We start from the raw sequence: 19,158 nt of genomic DNA, 5'->3' as shown, positions 1-19,158 counted from the left end.
AACGAACGGATAACGGTCTACCATCCTCAATTTCTCGAAACGGAAATGTGGCTGATTCCTGGCTGTCGAATGTTACGAAACGCCGATACTTTACTACCTCATCAAATTGAAGCCGCTTCCAGTAACGTGGTGCCGATTTCCGATCGATGAGTTAATGCAATTCCTGTCGATGAGTTAGACATTCTTGCCGCTGCGAATAAGCTGAAATCATCGAAAACAACTGGGCCGGATGGCATCCCATCCGTGTTTCTCAAACGCTATATCTCACGTAACATTTGAAAAGGGCCTATCCTCATCGACCGATTCTTTTCATTGACTTTCATGGCAATATAAACGAATTTCTCGCAAAGCTCGCAGCACATTTCGACAGAAGATGATGTTAGCTTGTGCCTGAAACAACACACTGAATGGGAAATTTATTTGCAGTCGGGTTATTCGCGAAAGAGAAAATCGATGAAGAGAATCGATCAACAATGATAGGCCCTTTTCTCGTGTTGCGCGAGATATACGCTGTATATCATCACCTGGGGGGGGATGTGCTGTCAAATCAGCCTACTGATCATCTTGTATGAAACTGGTTCCAAACGTAAACAAACGCTGTAGGTTTCTTATGGCTTGTTTACGTTTGGAACCAGTTATGCGAGGTAGGCGACGATTGTTCGTATTTGACAGCCACCTCCCCCCCTTGATCATCACTGACAACCCCTTTAGGACATATATTTCGATTATCGTTGACGACAGGTAAATTTCCTTCGTTGTGGAAAGACGGGTATAGTAGAGAACTACTTCGGCCTAATCGCCCATTTTGACAGAAAACTTCAAATAAATCTATGATTTCAGAGTTAACTATGCGTTTGGTACGATACTTTAGGTAATAAGCTACCGAACGAAGTCAATGAGAACGCGTGGTATGAAGGTTTGCACCCATTATTCCCAAAAACAAAAAAAAAGCGCTCCGACCGAATCAATTTTTATCTTCATCCGATAGGCCGAAGTGAATTCATTGGCGTTTCAATGCGTTAGGCCGAGTTTAAAATCTGGAGGCCGAGTTTGGCATCAAGAAGCAGTGTTGGACTTTTGACAATATCTCAACGATTGGTTTCTCGTTTTCAAATCTTACGGTACGTACGGAAAGGTAAATAATGGAAGCCATCAGTAATAATAACATTCCGTTTGGTGCTAAACTGAACTAGATTAAGAAAGACTAAGTGCGGGTTATGCTTAATAGGCCGGTAGTTAACCCTATATTTCCCGTCCACAAGAAGGGTGATAGAGGAAATGCTGACAATTAGCTTTGACGGCACCGCCGAAAAATCGTCTCTTTTAGCAAAGTGAAAGGATAGTACGAAGTCCGCCATGTTTCACGCACAGTCTGACGTTTGGTTATGGATTTTAACATTGGAGTATAGAGCTACAGAGTCGCCGTCAACGCCAATTATCGTGGAATTTCAACGTTGAGTGCGGCTTCCAAATTGTTCGAATTGGTGGTCCCGGAATCAATCTATTTCCACGCGAAGCAATACATTAGCGAGGATCAGCCAAAGCGTTCAAGGACCACGAATCTCCTGTCAATCTCGTTGTTTATCATGGATGGGCTTACAGCTAGATCGCAAACTGATATACGGATTTATCGGCGGCTTTCGACAGAATCAACCACAATATTGCTGTGGCAATGTTGTAGAGGCTTGGCATCGGTGGTGCATGGGTTCCGATCGTATCTTTGTGGCAGAAGCATCAGAACCAAAATTGGTGACGAATTGTCAGTTCCGTTCCCCGCTCTGTCTGGTATTCTTCAAGGTAGCCATCTTGGTCCATTGATCTTCCTGTTGTATTTCAACGATCTGTTGCTGAAATCCCATCGTTTATCCTTTGCTGATGATCTCAAAATCTACACGCACGTGAAATCGTTACAAGATGCTATAGAGCTGCAAGTTGACCTGGAGACAATTCAAAGGTGGTGGTGAGATGAATTGCATGCCTTTAAATCCCAGTAAATATACTGTAGCAGCACATAGCAAATACAGCAGCAGCGGGCCTCCATCACGAGCCCATCCAGCAACAACGACAGCGAATCACATCCGGGTCGAGGCTACTCAACAGTAGCACCCTTCCAGTAACAACATCTGGGCCGATGCTACTCAACAGTAGCGCCCATCCAGCAACCACAGCTTCAATGGCATCCACAGTTAGGGCTCCCGTGTGCTTCGAGGCAACTTTCTTCTCAGGATCCCACTCAGGAGAAATAACTTTGCGGCGAATTGCGGGCTAATCACCCTCCAACGGACGTTCAACCAAGTCTCCTCAGTTTTTGATTTTGACATGTCACGGGACTCTCTTATAAGGCAATTTTTGTTAGCTTTAAGATAACTTTTTATTGTCCATACTAGTTTGTTGATAACATGCAATAAATAAATAAATAAAATAGTTTATAGTAAAATATCACACCATATTTAAAACAACTTAAATTGTAAACATAAAATCAGTTAAATTGGTTGAAAGACAGATATTTACGAGAAAAAAAGCTGATTTTCAGTAATTTATGTAATAAAAACCATTATCTAATTACCTAACTTCGTCGAAAAAAAAATACTGTAAAGTACGTCGTCATGCTAATACAGTCTATTCAGTTATTTTACAGCTCGCAATGTTATGCTCACTGATGGGACTGATTGTTAAGGTTTAAACGTCTGGGTTGATTTCGGATGACCGTAACTAGTCTTAAAGAGGTGATTCTAGGATGGTAGTTGAAACAAGAGTGACGACTCATTAGAATGGTGAAAAATGAAACCTTACAGATGAAACAGATCTCTTCATGTTACTGTTTCTATCTCTGTCTTTACAAAATCAGAATTCAGAACTGTCATTCGACAGTATACTTAAGCAAGTGTGGCTTGACCAGCATTGCCAGATTGTTTTCAGGCTTATCGGTATCGAAGGTTTAAAAAATCGGTATTTATCGGTGCATGCTATTTTTATTAATGTTATATTTTTGCCATTTTCGAAGGCAAAAATTTAAACGTTTGGACTAAGAAGTAAGGGGTATGATTAAGATTTTCGAGGCTAAAAAATATTTATTTTCTAAGGATATGCATTCCTCACAATCGCACACAAGTATTTGCACGATCTTGCAAAAGCTTGTAGACGCTTGTGATGGATACATACACTTTCTAAAGGGATATTTCGTATGGGAGTGGCTTGACCTGTTTTGTTTAGCTTGGACTCTAAGAGTCATACCCCTATTTGAAACCGACCTTTCCAGGAAAGTCGGAAGAAATTTCCGGGAAATGTTAGAATTAGCTTCTGAAGGAAGCTGAAAAAACTTCCAGAGAAAGAAGAAAGAAGATATTGTGTAAAATTTAAAGAAACTTTTAGAAAAAAAATCGGATGACATATCCAGAGGAAGCCAGAAAGAAATGAAAGAAATTTCCGGTGAAAACCGGTAGTTAGCACAATATTCTGGTCTGGAAATTGAAAAAAAAAACTGAAAGGAGAAAACGGAAGAACCTTTCGAGTGAAGCCAGAAGAAGCTCCCGAGGAAAATTGAAATAACTGACTGGGAAGAATTGAAAACTAACTTATGGACTAAGGTAGGAGAAAATTCTAAGGAAAGATTAAATAAACTTCAGAAAGTTAAAAAAAAAATAACATTCTGATGGACCTGTTTTGGTGACATAAAAGTATTTCCCGATTCCCAGGAATTACCGAGATGAGCCATTAGCTCGATTTCTGGGAAGCCAAAAACGGCGAGAAAATGGAAACACTAGCCGAAAAAGTATGAAGCATAAGCAAGCATGCATTAAGTACGTCACGTCATTTTAGGGAAACTCAACCCCTCCCCATCACCGCTTTTGTCACGGTTTTCCTATACCTAATGCATTCCCAACAAAAAATTTGATCTGATTAAAAGCTGAATAAGCTACTTTTTAGCTGAAGCTACATATTTTTGCCTTATTTAGTTTTCAATGTTAGTTGGGTTGCTTGTAACATATTTGTAAACCCCCTCTTCTCCTTAAAGCGTGACGGACCTAATGGATACTCTCTAAGAAATTTTGTTAGATGAATTATTTTTTGAACATATCCAGAACGATTAAAGTCCCTCACAATAGTTTTCTCTGACATTTGAACGCAGGCAGGCATTAATAATTGTGATTTTTAAAAAAATCTGTATAAATCAGTATGATATCTAAAAAATCGGTATTCTGAGGAGCCGTATCTGTATATCGGAATCAAGTTCGAAAATCGGTACAAATACCGATAAATCGGTATACCTGGCAACGCTGGGCTTGACTACCGATTGCTCAACATCTGTTGAACTTACCGACACATTCACCGAGCGCGCAGCTGCTCTAATCTCGTCAAAAAGTATACTGAGTTCGGTAAAAAAAAGCTAGTGTTTAGCGATATTATGTAGAAATAATACTCCGAAAAAGTGCATAATTATTGATCGTTCCACCCATACGATTGAAGGCGGCTCTCCAGCTGGTGGTGAGTGCTGTCAGAAGCAGAACGAAGCACCCCCATTGATTGAGGGGTTCAATTTCCCTATCTGCGCGCGTTAGACATAACATCGCATGCTATGTTTAAAAAATATCAATTGTGTAATTTTAAACTTGATTCGAGACACTCATAGCAATTTTGTTTTTGATTCAGTTCCAACCTGGATCGGGTATCAAGATTGGATCAGCTTGTTGTCTGTCAACGTCAGTGTGAACGTTTTTTTGTAACCTAGAACTTCCAACCTGGATAATAAACAAATTCGCTATCAGTCTGCATTAAGTTTATCCGAGCCTGTATGAAGTTCGTGATCAAGGACGTAGCCAGGTTTAGAAATAGTTGGACGAGGGGGTTGTGAAGTTGTGTCTTTAGATCGAATGTAATTGGGCCAATTTCTAATAAGCCGAATGGCATTAGGTTGAAATTTGAATGGCTATTCCTATCTTCTATGTAAAACGGCATCAGTCCAGCCAGCATTGTTCCTAATTGAAAAAGACCATGCAGCAATAAAAAAAGGCAAATCAATGTCGAGGCAAAAATAATCCACAATTATTTGCAGTTTTAGCAGTTTAAAATAACACTTCCCACCACTCGAAATTGACCACGTAGCAATATAAACTTCGAGAAAAGAGGATTTTTCGCATGCTAGGATTAAACAATCTCAAAAAGTCTTATTTTACTCTGGTAGAAGGTCTTCACAAAACTGCTCGACTAAGCTAAAAAAAAACCTGCTCACATTTCAAATAACAGCTCAATCATTACCAACCAGCTTTGCTTTCCTAGTCATAACTTTATTAACGCATCTCTTTTCAAATTTTCTTTCCTATTTTTAGAATTGATGATCCCACCACTTGCTGGCGAACTGACTGGAGTACCTACAATTGAACCGTAGTGTATGGAGGACAACGCGGATTCGAAGTGCATGCGAAATGTGAGACGATTATTGATCAACAAACATTAGATCCCAAACTGTTGCTGTGTGGAAGAATCTTCGTTGAAAAAAAAACGGTGTAAATTGGAACATGTGCTAGTGGCGGAAATTTGATTGATGAAATCGATTCTCGCATGGTGTTTTATGTTCGTTTGAATGTCTTGAAAAGTTCGTGATCGGTGTACGTTAGAAGCAATACGCTGACTGGTGAACGTATATGTGGGAAGTTCGGGTTGAAGGTGAAAAAAAGAGCGGAACGTTTAGGCGGTTTCGCTAGTGCAAACAGGAAGTTAATGTTTTGTTAGTTGTTGATGGTCGGTATTTGAAGGCGCGTGCTAAAATCAGGAAACATGGCCGCAAACGATAATCAGAACCTGCTGGATCCCAGGAAGAACGGGTCCATCAGTATTGTTGGAGGCAGAGGTGAGTCAATTTTGACGTCAGTCGTATGTAAACTATCAGTTTTAACAAAATGTAAATTGAAATAAGAAAACGTTTGGTTGGCTTATAGCTGTGTAATATCCGGAATAAGAACTGTTGAATATTATTGCATCCCGCTGACGACGCCCATGCACATAGTATATAGTGAGGTGTAATCTGCGATAGTCCATAATGTTGGATACGGGAAGCACCGAAATGGTAGCAATTTCCCGTTAGGTATATAGCACTAGCCCTCGTTTCACACAGCACTATCTGTAGAAGAGTGAGCGGTGCTTATGGATATGTCACGCCGCCATGGTGAAAAGGAAACCGAAAGTAGCTCTATTGATGACCTGATGCTACCGGTGCTGACATGCACGTGTCTCAATACTGTGCGGATGGGAATAAATAAATGTTTAGTTCATGCTAATTTGATTTTTGTTCTTAAACCCAAACTGATATAACTTTTGTTGCCAGGTAATTTTAAAACTAAAAATAGGATTTGCGTTGTGTTCAACAACCCACTCGTATGTTAATAGATATGTGTCAAATGCGTGAAGTTTACCGGCAACACACTTCACTAATGAGTTTTTAAAGATTTCATTACGCTCAATTAAGATTTGATATGTTATGCAAACAGTTCCTCTCTTTGACCGTAACTACTTGGACACATTGTTGAAGTATTCTAAGAACCTTCCCGGTTTTGGCATAATTACTCTATCAGTTATTTATTTCTCTAGTTTTAAATCATTGCTTTCTTGTTCATTTTTAATACACTACCAGTCATCTCAAATCCATGAAACGCATTCTAACAAAGTCTCAAACGGAATGCTGTGTTCGATGATTGTTCAGAAAGTAAAGAAACCGCCAAAACCGAAAAGGCACTGTATGTTGTGACGTTGAGTGAGAACAGCCAAAATCACGTTATCACTATCAGCGTGTCGACCAGGAAGACGTGGGCGAAGAGCAGCTCTGCCGGTAAAGAGAAACAGGTTGATAAAAATACACGACCTCTTTTGGAAGGCTTGGTGTCTCATAATATGATTCATCAATCATGGTTGACAACTGTAATGGCTTAAACATGTAAAAAGAGTATGAAAACGTGTTATTCGTGTAAAATAGGATTGGTTACCTAGCGAAGCTAATAAATTGTTGATTTAAAATAGATTGCAAATTAAATGCCGCCAAATTGGGTTAGCGTCATCCGAGATAATGATTATGTATATTAATTATGATTATTGTGGTAGTTCAAATTGTCAATCCCCAATAATTATTGTGGTAGTTCAAATTGCACTTACCAATCCAATACAGTTTTTGAAAAAAAATAGCTATGTTGGTTGCAAGTTTCCAACCTGAAACTGCATTTCCAACAAACAACAGCCATTTTGTAGTCGAAGAAGTATATTTTTGCCTGAATAAGCTCTTATTCTGCTTCCAATGTTTGATGGGTTGGTTCTTTGAAAAGGAATGATATATATAGACCATTGTTTCAACAGTTGAGTGCTGCTGTCTGTGCTATAGGTGTTTGTGCTCTTAAAATGATTATAATTACAGCTGTGCTGCTGGAAGCAATCAACTAGTGGCAAATTTTCAAAAGTATCATAATCGCTTAGATTACAACCTGAAAACGAACAAAAATATCGTTCTTTAGTTTTTAATTCTAACACCTTGTAAACAAGCTCTCTGATCTGAGGATGAGCATGAAAACGATCAACCACCAATGACCCGCATAGAAAATAACAATTTCTAGAACAGTTCAACCTTTACCTACACTTTACCAGTTATGTTAACCTTATAAAGGTTCTGCTATTGTTTATGGAATGTGGGAAGCGTGATTACCTCTCACCCCAGCAGGCCTGGGTTCAATCCCAGTCGGCGCCGCCGGGATGTTCTGAGGCATAATATCTCTGATCACGCCTTCCTTCGGAAGGGAAGTAAAGCCGTTGGTCCCCGGTTCATGAGTTGATGGGTCCAGGTGTGGGAGCTGCCTCCCTGGCGTCGGTAGCATTGGTGCTCATCAATGAAAACAAGATCGACGGAAAACAAATCAAGGAAAAAAACAAGAAAGAATCACCTGGTAACAAAAAGTGTAATTTCGTACATTCTGTGTCACATTATTGTTATCCAAGTAGTTCAGGACGTAGATGCTTGTTCACATTAACGGCTACATGTAATTGTTTTGCTCAAGTCCGTTACAAATTTAGTTAATATAAAATTCTACACATGTTCGTCACTGACAGCATTGTCATTGACAATTGACATGGTTTGCCTTGACTATGACTGTTAGCTCAAATGAGTGACCAAAGCAGAATTGTCAATATCACCGTGTATTGTCGAAATTTTGTAGCACTGGTTGTCATAATTAATTTGAAGTGGTGGACATCGAAGGTCAAAGTGTGCTCCTCCGGAAGATCCGAAGTAACCGTAAAAATGGTCAATGCATGAAGCTGGTCCTAGAGATTCGCGGTTTTTTCTTCTTTAAAAGCACATGTAGATGTGTTGTAAGAATGCATTTAGAGTCGTCCGGAGGCGAACCAGTCTCAGGCTGAAAGCCTCCATAATAAAGAAAACCTTGCCATTTAGAGCCGTGACCGGAACAAGGACGTTGAGGCCATAGTGTGACCTTCCGGAAGAACCGGAAATGTGGCCAATTCATAAAACTGGGGTTCGCAGTTTTTTCGAAAGCACTTATTGATGTGAATTTCAAATTGTGACCGGGCAATAGACCTTGATGACTACAGTTTGTTCTTCCGGGATATTTGGAACGAACGTAGAAATGGTATGTTCATTAGTGTATTCACTAATTAGATACTTAATGACGACCATATTAACCTCGCTGCCAGGAACTTTCCAGTGCTGTGTCTCACATCGTATATAACCGAAAGCATGTCGGATCGGGTTCAAACGGACGTTATTTATTCAGACCTATCCGCAGCATTCGACAAGTTGAACCATGCTATTGGGATTGCTAAACTCGGCAGGCTAGGTGTATGCGGTAATCTTCTGAGTTGGATTCGATCATATCTTACCGGTCGGCAACTAAAGGTTGCCATAGGAGATTGCAGATCAGCTAGCTTCTTCGCCACATCAGGTATACCTCAGGGAAGTCACATGGGATCGTTATTTTTTATACTGTACTTCAACGACGTGCATCTGGTCATCGAAGCTCCTCGGTTATCATATGCAGATGACCTCAAAATCTTCCTACGAATCTGCTCCATTGCTGACTGTCACTTTCTTCAACGTCAACTGAACATATTCGCAATTGGTGCAGGTTAAACATAATGGTAGTGAACCCAGCCAAATGCTCCGCTATTACGTTCTCACGAAAACATCAACCGATAATATTTAGCTATGACCTGCTTGGCTCGACAATCGAACGCGTGAGTCAGGTGAAAGACTTGGGTGTGATCTTGGATTCGCAGCTTTCATTCAAGCAACACATTTCATATGTTGTTGATAAGGCGTCAAGAACTTTAGGGTTCATTTTTAGGATAACTAAAAACTCCACTGATATCTACTGTCTAAAATCTCTCTTTTGTTCGCTTGTTCGATCGACGCTTGAGTATTGTTCAGCGGTTTGGAACCCAAACTACATCAACGGTGCCGAGAGAATCGTATCTGTTCAACGTCGCTTTCTTCGTTTTGCGTTGCGTAGATTGCCTTGGAATGATCCGTTTCAATTATCCAGTTACGAAAGCCGTTGTCAACTTATCGACCTAGAACTTCTCCGGACTAGAAGAGACACAAGCAGAGCCCTAACCGTGGCCGATATCCTGCAAGGAAGGACAGATTGCGAGGCTATCCTGAGGCAAATTGACCTGAATGTTCAACCCTCACCGCTTCGTAATAACCTTATGCTAAGACTGCCTCTACGTCGTACAAATTATGCAGCACACGGTGCGATTTGCAGACTGCAGAGAACATTCAACAGAGTTGCATATGTTTTAGACTTTCATCTCTCCCGTGATGCGCTTCGTCGAAAGTTTTCTTCTGTTTTTCGCCCGCAGGAGTAGCTGACTATAAGATATATGTTTTTCAATGTTTTTTACCCTTCTTACAAAGAAGGGTATAGATATCACTTTAAAAACCGACTATCGATCCGAGGCCCGGAGGGCCGAGTGTCATATACCATTCGACTCAGCTCGACGAGATCGGAACATGTCTCTGTGTGTGTGTGTACGTGTGTATGTGTGTATGTGTGTGTGTATGTAACGAAATGAATGCGCTCACGTTTCTCAGCAACCGCTCAACCGATTTGGACAAACTCGGCGCCAAATGATAGGTCTTGGGGTCCCATTGAACGCTATTGAACGGTTCTGGAATCAGTGAACCGGTTCCAGAGATATGGCCGGAATAAGATCCGGTGAATATGGGCCTTCACGCTGGATTTAACGGAAAACGTATTAAAACCATCATGCGACACATCAAATTACTACAGAATTCAAAATAAGATCAATGCAAGTCGTGTTAAGTGTTCCAGACCACATTGGACACACTTGGACTTGTTCCGGGTACCCCGGGGAAGTTGCTTGAATATGAATTGAATTAAAACCCATTAAATCACATTAAAATACGATGATAAGGTGATTGGTAGCCTCACCAAATAGACTACACCCGGATATATTCCGGGTACCCCCAGGCAGTGGCGTAGCGTCACTGGATGACACGGGGTTGGGGGGCTTGGTCACTGATAATGACAATACAATAAATAACCTTGAATAAGTAAGAAGGGTCTGATCACACCATAGGTGGATAAATTCGGGTTTTATGGTGTAGAATGCTCGTGTGGGAAGTTGGTTGAGGTTGAGAAATATAAGCAATTATTGGAGTCCCTGCAGAAGGAGAAGGATGCTTTGCTGTTGAGAAATGCACAACTGGAAGCCCAGAACGCAAAGCTGCTGGATTCTTTGACTTCGAAACTTCTGCCAACACCTGAGAAGCCATTCAAGGAAGATGAAGGATTCCTAGATTGTGAAACGCTACAGCGGTTGTCTCACGAAGCAGGCGACAAAGATTATTTGTTTGTGAAGTTTCTGATAATGCAGCTTTTCCCAGTCTGTCCAGCTGATAATGCACATGATACAGGTGATGGTGAAGCAACGGGTGACGAAACTGAAGGAGAAACTGCAAAAGTGCCGTTGGACCCAGTAAGAGTGCGATGGATAAAAAGTATGAATACATGATGCATGTTCAGATTGTTGTAACTAATTTGATTTAATTCTTACAGGACGCCATTACGATCGTCGTATTTTTCTTCGTGATGACTCTGCTACTGCAAATACGTGCTACAAAAATGCAGGACGTCTGATGACACGAGTGATTGCCAATGCTTCGCGATAAGTACATAGCAAGGCGTTTCATGGTTTATTTTTATTTTGTTTTTTTTTTTTATGGGAACAATTTTAACTTGCTACAATCAGTTTTATCACAGAGCAACGTCAAATCAAATTGAAAAAGTCGTAGCATTTTTCCATTTGTTACTTAATTTTTTGAAGATCTGAATGTATCATTCGAGTTGTTAGATTTGTTTTGACGTTGGATAACGTCTTTCGGCAACATACGGGAGTACAAAATTGAAAACAGTCATTTTGGATGCGTTACGAAAAATTAAAAGATTTTGAACGATAATCACTCAACCGTCTCTCGATAGATTTACGAGATAATGGCATCAATCGATTGGAAATATTTCTAGCAATTTGCTGAATGTTTCAAAACTATTGATTTCATTCTGTAAACTATTGAAAAATGGTTAAAAGTAAACCATTGTCTAAAGATGGTGAAAATCGATTGATTTTTTATATTCTTATACTTTCTCCAACCGAGACATCAGATGCGAGTATCTGACACCTCTGATATTTTCTGTTCTACTATATAAGCGTTCAACAAGGTCGCCCGTTCCATCATTGTCTATCCGATCGTCGACCCAGCAGCAGAGCAGCAGTACCAGAGCAGCGGAAGCAGAGCAACGGCAGCAGAGCAGCGGCAGCAGAGCCTGGGGGCGAAAGGGCAACTACGCCGAGTGCGTTGGTGCCAGTGCTCCGGTATACTGGGCCGCCGTCATGGAATGCCCAGCTGCTGCAGTTCTCAGTCGGTCGTATTCACCGTCTGCTCCGCAAGGGCAACTACACCGAGCACGTTGAAAAATGGGCCTTTTCAGGGCCACAACATTATCAAGAAAGAGTTTAACGTACGTATGCGAGTATCTGACACCTCTGATATTTTCTGTTCTACTATATAAGCGTCCAACAAGGTCGCCCGTTCCATCATTGCCAACAACATCAGCCCAACAAAACGGCCCTTTTCAGGGCCACCAAACTTTCGCAAAAGAGTTATTAAGGAATATTCCTAAAATATAATATACAAAATTAAGTACAACACATAACATACGTTATCCAACGCCAACCCTGCGGTCGTATCTAGTATACAACCCTTCCAACTTTTTTTGTAAAGACATCTTTGAAAGACCAATAAAGTAATGAAAACTAACAATCAAATGTTATTTCAATAAACTGAAATTTAAAATAGGTCGAAATCATTAGGTATGAATTATGGCTAAAAAACAGCATGATAACTCATTTTGTAATCTTATACCTGTTATCAATGTTCAGCAATGATATCTGGTTCATAGTTTAATGAGTTATTATTATAATACATTAACGTTAAAAGGATTAGCTATCAAGCTGTTTGTTATGATAGCACAATCAGTTTTTTCAATGTTATCTATGGATCAAATTTTAGTTATCAATTATGTTATGTTGCCTGTTTATTCAACCAAACTGGAAACAAACCTAGTTATCAATGAATTGATAACCAGGTGACAAAACGTGTTATCAATATGTTAGCAAACTTTGCTCGGGTTAACCCAGCCGAATGCTCCGCTATTACGTTCTCACGAAAACATTAACCGATAATATTTAGCTATGACCTGCTTGGCTCGACAATCGAACGCGTGAGTCAGGTGAAAGACTTGGGTGTGATCTTGGATTCGCAGCTTTCATTCAAGCAACACATTTCATATGTTGTTGATAAGGCGTCAAGAACTTTAGGGTTCATTTTAAGGATAACTAAAAACTTCACTGATATCTACTTGAGCTTGAGCTTGAGCTTGATTGACCGCCCACGGTTGCTACTCTGTTACTGCCAGATCAGCTGTAATTACACAGAGAACCAATAGACGATGCTTGGGACTAGCAATCATCCTCAATGTGTAAAAACTGGTGATCTTAAATTAGGCAATACCAGCGCCGGCCGCGCCCGAACACAGGTCAAGAAAGGAATGGGAAGGATTGTGTTGACATGACACTCGCTTTGATGGAAGCCGAGAACACCTCTGCACTTCCACGAGGAATCACTGGGATGTTGGATAAGAGGGTTGGGTTTGCAGCAGGGGTCGTTTTGGTAAACGATAAGCTGAATTGATGTCCTAACGATCATATAACGCGAAGGAGCTTGGGACTAAACCCACGGTCTTCTGCTCAGTAAGCAAAAACGTTTGCTACTAGGCAGACGAGCACCTTTTTAATCACCGAGTTGCTGTTATTACCATGTAGTCATATTAACAAATAAAACGATTGACGAATCTTGAATGTGGATGGGCCTGAGATTAGACTCATGATGTTCTGCTCAGTAAGCAAAAACGGTTGCTCTAAGGCCACCGAGCCCCTCATATGACATAATACCGTTGCTCAAATTTGTGTATCCATTCAAACCCGGAACCAACGACAACAACGAGTTTCGCAAAATACACGATACACAAGCGATTTTACCATAAATCTCTTTGATATGTAAGAACCTGGGACCGCGTTTTCTGCTCAGTAAAAGCAGGCCACTGTAACCGACGATCTTTCAAATTCGAAAACTAAAAACTACGAAAAAATACTTAGGCCTTCATTAAGTTCCACTTTCACGCGACGTTCAATGATAGGGTCCTATCCAGGATTACATCTGAAAAATCCAAATCTGGCCAACGCCCACCCTAAACCTAAACCTGTTCTAATCCACCTGAAATGACTAACGAATGGAAGACTTTGACTACCCAGTCATGCAATAGTCTCATTCCGTGCCTTATGGCAACTTGATGATTCTATTGCGCTCATCTTTTGGCACCACCCAGGGGAGACTTGGTCCTGTACCCAATGCTTAACTTATCTCCATTCCACTCAGCTACTCGCAATTTCTTGTGATATAGTGGGCGGAATATTATTATATGAGACAATTCAATGCAGACGTCTTTCCAAATTTGGCAGATCGACAGGTAATCGGTGAGTTACCACGATAGTTGCTATTCAACAACTCGACAACGTCCCATCGTCAACGCCTGCTATGAGAATTTCCCATTGCAGACGCCAACGAAATGACGTCATCGAGCTATCGATCAACTACCCTGGTTATCGCCTGGTACCTTATAGCACGATGCTAGGAGGTGAACCGGAAGAATCGATGAGCTACCTCTCCCCCCTAAAAACTTCACTGATATCTACTGTCTAAAATCTCTCTAGTGTTCGCTTGTTCGATCGACGCTTGAGTATTGTTCAGCGGTTTGGAAGTACTAGCGTGCACAGGAATCTTGTTAAGGAGGGGCAATTTTTTTCTATGGTTCATTTAATCTAGGGATGGGGAGTACTCTAAAGTGCGTGGGAGAGGGTGCTGTCCACCCACCACTGTTTCTCTACTGTTTAATTTAGCTAATTTTATTTATTTTTTGCTCCGGTGGTGGTTCATCTTCTTCAATGCAAACTGCGAAAATTGGCAATTTAATCGCATCGACGATGATGAACCGTCCCAAAGTACCGTCAGTCGGGTGACAGAAAATGATGCCGAACATTCAACATGTTTTAAAGATGATATAAAAGACAAACCCAAATTTATTGCAACGGACATAAACAGCTGTAATTTTTTAACCACGGTAACAAATGAATTGAAATTTTCAGAAAAGATTCTTAGACGAATTTTTAGTAAGACAACAATAGACCAAGGTTCAATGGCAAACTAATACCCACTTTTCAATTAGGGAATCTAAAAGCTGTCTTTAAACTTTGAACAGTTGCAAAAAAGTCCATCCTCAGAATTCCTTGAGGTTCTTTTCGAAATTTTTAGAACTCTATGAGCTTTTTTGAAATTCTTCTCAGAAGTCCTCTGGAATTATTTTTAGATTTTTTCTTGACTTTTACTCAGAACACCTTAAAACTGAAATACCCTTAGAGTTTCAGAAGAATTTTCTCAAAAAAATGTTCCTGGAATGAGCTAGAAATTATCGGTACTCCCTTGAAATTGTCCTCAAAATCCCTTTGGAATTTCACTCAAAATTTAATTTTCTCGCTATTCTTTTCGGAATTATCTAGGAACTATCTGCAGGATTCGTTAGAAATTACACGCAGAATTTTCTTGGAATACTCTCTAGAAATCCTTTGGAACTGTCCTCAGAATTCAATATCCTTGAGGTTCTTCTCGGATTTTTTAGAACTCTCCTAAGAGCTCTTTTGAAATTCTTCTCAGAGGTCCACTGGAATTATATTTAGAACTCTTCGTGATTTTTTCTCAGAAGACATTGGAATTCACTTGAAATTTTGCTTATAATCCCTTAGAAATTACACTCAAAATTGGATTTTCACGGTATTCTTTTCGAAATTGTCTAGGAACTATCTGCAAAATGCAGTAAAAATTATCTGCAGAATTTTCTTTGAATTCTCCCCAGAAATATGTTAGAACTGTCATAAGAATTCAATATCCTTGAGGTTCTTCTCGGAATATTTTAGAACTTTTTTTTTTCTCAACACCCAGAATGAGCTTGAAATTATCTTCGGAACTCCCTTGAATTTTTTCTCAACATCCCTCTGGAATTTCATTCAAAATTTGATTCTCACGGTATTATTTTCGAAGTTATCTCGGAACTATCTGCAGAATTCACTAGAAATTATTTGCAGAATTTTCATGGAATCATCCCAGAAATCTTTTCTTTTCGAACTGTCCTCAGAATTCAATACCCTTGAGGTTCTTCTCGGAAATCTAGTTTAAGTTGTCCGCCAACTCACTAAATCAATCGTTGTAGTTTTTCTACCATAAATGTTCAATAAAGCTTGCCTCTCCATTCATCAGAACTGTTCAATTTTTACATCAGGCCTCTCCATGAAGCAGATTGTTGCAAATCTTACACCAGAAAATTTCAGTTGATCAGAACGATGCAAATTTACCACCGTTAATGTTCAATAAAAATTGCTTCTCCAATCTTCTGATTGGTGCAGATTTCCTTTTTCCATTTTCTACTAGACATTTTCAATATAGCTTGCTTCTCCTATCATCAGAATGTTGCACGTTTTCCACCAAATAAAGCTTGCCCCTATTTTTAGATTTTTCATCATAAATTTTCAAGTGCAAATTTTACACCAGAAATTATTATTAAAGTTTGTTTCTCTATTCAGCAGAGGGATGCAAATTTAAGACCAAAAAATTTCCAAAAAGCTTGCCCATCCGTTCACCAGAACGGTGCAGATTTTCCACCAGACATTTTCAATATAGCTTGATTTTAAAGATCAGTGCAAGTTTTCCACCAGAAATTTTCCGTTCATTTCATTTAGCAGAGTGATTCAAATTTTGCACCAGAAATTTTCAATAAAGCATGCTCCTCCATTCACCAGAACCGAGGGGGCGACACATCTAAATCTCAATTCAAGATGCTCAAAAAATCTCACACTAGCGAATCAATCTTCGAAAAATCATCTTTCATTTCTCGCATTTACTTGCATCGTGCTTCATCTTTTTGCAGGAAATCTTCAAAATCGACATAAATCTTCCTTCTATCTACTCAGCGTGCGTGCAGCTAGCCACAGCAAAACACAATCTTTTCTGAATCGTAGATAGAGTCACCCCCCTCGACCAGAACGGTGCACCAAAAATTGTCAGTGAAGTTTGTTTCACCATGCACCTTTGTGGTGCAATTTTTAGGCTTTGTCTCTTCACCAGAATGCTACAAATTGGGTTCTTTAAGGGTATTAAGGTAAATGCATATTCGTAATCTGCATTAATAATGGAACTCAAACCCAAAATTTTCATCAATTTTGGTACACTGGAACTATTTCAAATAAGTTCGATTACATTCGCAAAACTCACCTTATTAGCGCCCCTCGGAGTCACTTTGTATGGGAGCGAGCTGTCAGTTTGTTAGTGTAGTGTCAAACAGTGAAATTATTATTATGCTGAAAGTGTGTGGGTTCGACAAAAATATCGCTGTGCTCAGAAAATGAAGCTCTTTCAGATGATATATAAAAAACGATACATTTTTCAAAATTAAAGAACCCAATTGTCCACCATAAATTTTCAATGAAGCTTGTATTCATCAGAACGATGCAAATTATGCACCTTGTTTCTACATTTACCACAGTGTTGCGAATTTTCCACCAGAAATTTTCAGTTAAATAAACACCCCCAAATTTTTAGCTTGATTCAATTTTTTTCCAATTTTCATTTTGATTAGTCCCTCCATGCACCACCTTGATGATATGTTTACACCAGAAATATTCAGTCGAAAGCTTTTTCTTCGATTTACCACCACGAAGGTGAATTTTTTCAATCCTAAATTTACCCTCTTCTTTTAACCCTCCATGAACCACCTTGAAAAAAAATTACACCAGGAATTTTTTGTATGTACCATTGTGGTGGAATTTTTGACCAAAAAATTTCATTGAAGTTTGTCCCTCATGCATCTTTGTGGTGCATTTTTCAGGCACCATCTCAAAAGAATTGACGCAATAAAAGGTTTTCATTTTCAGTGCCCTTATTTTATGAAATGAAGTTATTTTACCTTCAAATCAAGTTATCAAGAAATCATGTTATTTTATATCATAATTTTGTAAATGTGAAAATAAAAATTTTATTTATAAAAGGAGGGGCAATTGCCCCACCTTGCCCCACCCTGTGCACGCCAGTGAAATTGGAACCCAAACTACATCAACGGTGCCGAGAGAATTGTATCTGTTCAACGTCGCTTTCTTCGTTTTGCGTTGCGTAGATTGCCTTGGAATGGTCCGTTTCAATTACCCAGTTACGAAAGCCGTTGTCAACTTATCGACCTAGAACTTCTCCGGACTAGAAGAGACACAAGCAGAGCCAACCGTGGCCGATATCCTGCAAGGAAGGACAGATTGCGAGGCTATCCTGAGGCAAATTGACCTGAATGTTCAACCCTCACCGCTTCGTAATAACCTTATGCTAAGACTGCCTCTACGTCGTACAAATTATGCAGCACACGGTGCGATTTGCAGACTGCAGAGAACATTCAACAGAGTTGCATATGTTTTAGACTTTCATCTCTCCCGTGATGCGCTTCGTCGAAAGTTTTCTTCTGTTTTTCGCCGGCAGGAGTAGCTGACTATAAGATAGGGTAAATGTCGGCTTCGGTACCCATTGACTGTTTTCGGCAATCAAAATTTAAACGTTAATTTCACTATGTTTTACCATCAACACACTTCCCTGAATGTATCCAAATGATTCTTTAGTCTTTCAGCTTCAATCAGATTATATTTGTAGAACCGAGCAATCCTTTTATGCCAGATTTTTCTTCAAATGAAGCATACGTAATACAAAATGGGGTTGATTTCGAGTTGCCGATAATAGAACAGCTGGTTAACACGCAGTTCTAATGGGAAGGTTGCCGAAGAAAAAGAGGCTGCCGACAATAGTCACACTCACCTGAGAAGTTTAGAGCGTTGTAAAAACGCTTTCAAACAGTTTTGAAGAATTCTGTCGATTGGAATGGATAGAGAAGCAAGCAGCAGATGAATTGAAACAAACAGACACGTCATATATGTGCGTGACGCTGTGAAAATGCTAATAGAAGTGCGGACGCTGCTTACATTGACGAGAATACGTAAATTCCCCTATATGTTTTTCAATGTTTTTTACCCTTCTTACAAAGAAGGGTATAGATATCACTTGAAAAACCGACTATCGATCCGAGGCCCGGAGGGCCGAGTGTCATATACCATTTGACTCAGCTCGACGAGATCGGAACATGTCTGTGTGTGTGTGTGTACGTGTGTATGTGTGTATGTGTGTGTGTGTGTGTGTATGTAACGAAATGAATGCGCTCACGTTTCTCAGCAACCGCTCAACCGATTTGGACAAACTCGGCGCCAAATGATAGGTCTTGGGGTCCCATTGAACGCTATTGAACGGTTTTGGAATCGGTGAACCGGTTCCGGAGATATGGCCGGAATAAGATCCGGTGAATATGGGCCTTCACGCTGGATTTAACGGAAAACGTATTAAAACCATCATGCGACACATCAAATTACTACAGAATTCAAAAATAAGAT

At 39.9% G+C, this 19,158-nt stretch overlaps 2 protein-coding genes across 3 annotated transcripts in view; both read left to right on the top strand.

The window, feature by feature from the left end:
* The window catches only part of Ent2 (Equilibrative nucleoside transporter 2), a 93,904-nt gene that overhangs the window by 15,882 nt on the left and 58,864 nt on the right, over nucleotides 1–19,158 (top strand). For both annotated transcript variants that reach the window (XM_065216354.1, XM_065216355.1), the window contains exon 2: nucleotides 5,328–5,848. In XM_065216354.1, coding sequence (XP_065072426.1) covers nucleotides 5,776–5,848 — 73 coding nt within the window. In that variant the 5' untranslated portion in view covers nucleotides 5,328–5,775. The remainder of the gene's footprint in view (nucleotides 1–5,327; nucleotides 5,849–19,158) is intronic.
* LOC135717591 (uncharacterized) lies at nucleotides 10,509–11,188 on the top strand. The gene is made up of 3 exons (XM_065239721.1): nucleotides 10,509–10,518; nucleotides 10,625–11,017; nucleotides 11,076–11,188. Exons 1-3 carry the CDS (start codon nucleotides 10,509–10,511, stop codon nucleotides 11,186–11,188), a joined length of 516 nt encoding a protein of 171 aa, XP_065095793.1.

This window comes from Ochlerotatus camptorhynchus, unplaced genomic scaffold, assembly GCF_037179485.1.
Source record: "Ochlerotatus camptorhynchus isolate MF236.1 unplaced genomic scaffold, CSIRO-AGI_Acam_v1.1 ptg000062l, whole genome shotgun sequence".
Taxonomy (NCBI): domain Eukaryota; kingdom Metazoa; phylum Arthropoda; class Insecta; order Diptera; family Culicidae; genus Ochlerotatus; species Ochlerotatus camptorhynchus.
Note: the sequence above shows the minus strand (reverse complement) of the source record. Positions and strands in the feature narration are given on the sequence as shown.